General features: G+C 48.9%; 1 protein-coding gene across 1 annotated transcript in view; it reads right to left on the reverse strand.

Annotated features, from left to right (window-relative positions):
* Positions 1-653, reverse strand: part of Atp6v1e1 (ATPase, H+ transporting, lysosomal 31kDa, V1 subunit E1) — an 18,741-nt gene extending 18,088 nt beyond the window's left edge. Inside the window, exon 1 of the mRNA XM_005395971.2 lies at positions 495-653. Coding sequence (XP_005396028.1) covers positions 495-527 — 33 coding nt within the window. The 5' untranslated portion in view covers positions 528-653. The remainder of the gene's footprint in view (positions 1-494) is intronic.
* Positions 654-2,421: the final 1,768 nt, after the last annotated feature.

The following is a 2,421-nucleotide window of genomic DNA, read 5'->3' on the forward strand; positions in this document are numbered from 1 at the left end:
TTTTGGTCTTTTTGAGACAGGGTCTCGCTATGCAGTGCAGGCTGGCCTTGAGCTCACTTTGTAGCCCAGGCTGGTCTCGAACTCGCAACGATCCTCCTGCCTCAGCCTCCCGAGTGCTGGGATTACAAGATGCGCCACCACGCCTGGTCGGTTCTTCCCTATTATACAAATGTTAGGTGGCAGGGCAGTTGCAGATTGTTGTGCAGATCCCTGCCAGGTCAAGCGCACTGAGCACCCCGGGAAAACAGGGGCCGCGGAGGCGAAAAGCAGCGCTGGTGCCGTCAGCGCGCAGGCCCGGAGCAGAGGTCTCCCGAGCTGCGCGGCAAATCCCCCAGTCAGCAAGTCTCCCTCCTGCAGAGGAAGCCCGAGACTCGGGAATCTGGGGGCCGGGGTGACCGGCGCTGCGGTATTCAGCCGCCCCAGTGCCCGCGCCCTCCCTGAGCCGGACTCCAGCCCACCCCCAGATTGCCCCGCGGCTTCGCGATGTCCCTCACCTGCTTTTGTACATCAGCGTCGCTAAGGGCCATGGCGACAGTGACACGACGCCGGTAGGCAACTGGGTTTAGCTTAGTTTTATACGAAGCAGTGAATAGAAGCGGGAGAAGAAAACTCGGCGCAGCTTTCCGCTTCCTTTAATTTATAACTACGACTTCCGGTTTCTGGCACGTGACAGTGATCAACCAATAGGAAAAGAAGAAGCCTGGGAAGTCCCGCCCTTTCCCCCGCCTTTCCCTAGCGGGGCGCATGCCCAGTTGCCCCGGAATTGTCCATTCTCGTGACTGTTGTGGGTTTTTTTTTTTGTATTTTGTTTTTGAGACTGGGCTCACTCTGTAGTTCATTCTGTCCTTGAGGGGCTGGGGATTTAGCTCAGCGGCACAGCGCCTGCCTAGCAAACGCAAGATCCAAGGTCGTGAGTTCGACTCCCGGTACCGGGGGAAAAAAACAAAAACAAAAACAAAACATTCCGTCCTTGAACTCACTGTGTGACCCAGACTGGCTTCAAACTTATGGGCGATCCTCACAGCCTCCCAAGTGCTGGTATCATAGGCCTGCGACCCCCTCACCCAGCTGGTGACTTGTGATGAGAATTCCTGTATCTTTTTTTTTTTTTTTTTTCCCCTTAACTTACAAATACTTATTTTTCACAGTTCTGCCAGGAGGAAGCCACAGTCAAGGCGCCAGCTGATTGGTGCCTAAGGAGGGATGTCCCCTTAGGTTTTTTGTTTTGGTTCTGGTTTTTTGTTGTTTGTTTTTAAATTTTTAATTTTTATTAGCATATGGTTGTATCCATAATGATTGCATTCCTCGTGGCGAGTCCGTACCTGTATATAATACGTCTTAATTCTTTCTACTTTTTCTCCTCCCTTCCCCGTCCCTCCCACCATCTGTTGCTCTTGCATCTAAATTAATCAGCGCATTCTGTATTTCTTCAGTCTTAACAACCCTTGCATATTTTTAAAGTTTAAATACTTAATGTTTATACCAAAGTAACATTTATTACAACTTTACTTTCTTAGCTTTAATGGAAACAAACTCGAAAAACACAATACAAAACACAAAACAACAGCCGAAACCCTGTGATGCCTTATTACTATGAGACATTACAGGCCAGGAATATAGCCCAGCAGCACAGCACCTGCTTGCCAAGCACAAGGTCCTGAGTTCAATTCCCTGTATCAGAAAAAAAAAAAAAAAGAGAGACATTAGAGAGTACCAAAAACTACAAAGAACAATTCAAATACTCGTTTACTAAGAACCATCACCCTAGCATGACAGTGTTTATGCCCACAATGCCTCAATTTTTTGTTTGTTTATTTAGGGGGGTTCTTGTTATGTTGCCCAGGTTGGCCCTGAATTCTTGCCGGGCAGGCTTTGGGCCACTGAGCTATATCCCCGGCCTGGCCCTGAATTCTTGGGCTCAAGTGAAGCTCCTGCCTCAGCCTCCTAGGTACCTGAGACTATAGACACATGGTGATCCATACCCAGTGATACTTTGGTTTTTTTCTTTTGTTTGTTTGTTTGGGTTTTTTTTTTAGTCTTTTTAAGACAGGGCCTTGCTGTGTAATTCAGGCTGGCCCTGAGCTCACTTTGTAGCCCAGGCTGGTCTCAAACTCACAACGATCCTCCTACCTCAGCCTCCTCCCAAGTGCTGGGTTTACAGACCCGGTGATACTTTTTTTTTTAAAATGAATTGTGAGCTCAGCATCTGTAATCCCAGCACTGGGGGAGGCTGAGGCAGGAGGATCCTTTCGAGTTCCAGGACAGCCTGGGCTATAAAGTGAGTTCAAGGCCAGCCTGAACTGCATAGCTAAACTTTGTCTCAAAAAGATATAACAGGGGCTGGGGATTTAGCTCAGCGGCAAAAAGCGCCTGCCTGGCAAGCGCAAGGTCGTGAGTTCGGTTCCCGGTACCGGAGAAAAA

The sequence above is a fragment of the Chinchilla lanigera genome, unplaced genomic scaffold (genome assembly GCF_000276665.1).
Source record: "Chinchilla lanigera isolate Chin_1 unplaced genomic scaffold, ChiLan1.0 scaffold00053, whole genome shotgun sequence".
Classification (NCBI taxonomy): Eukaryota; Metazoa; Chordata; class Mammalia; order Rodentia; family Chinchillidae; genus Chinchilla; species Chinchilla lanigera.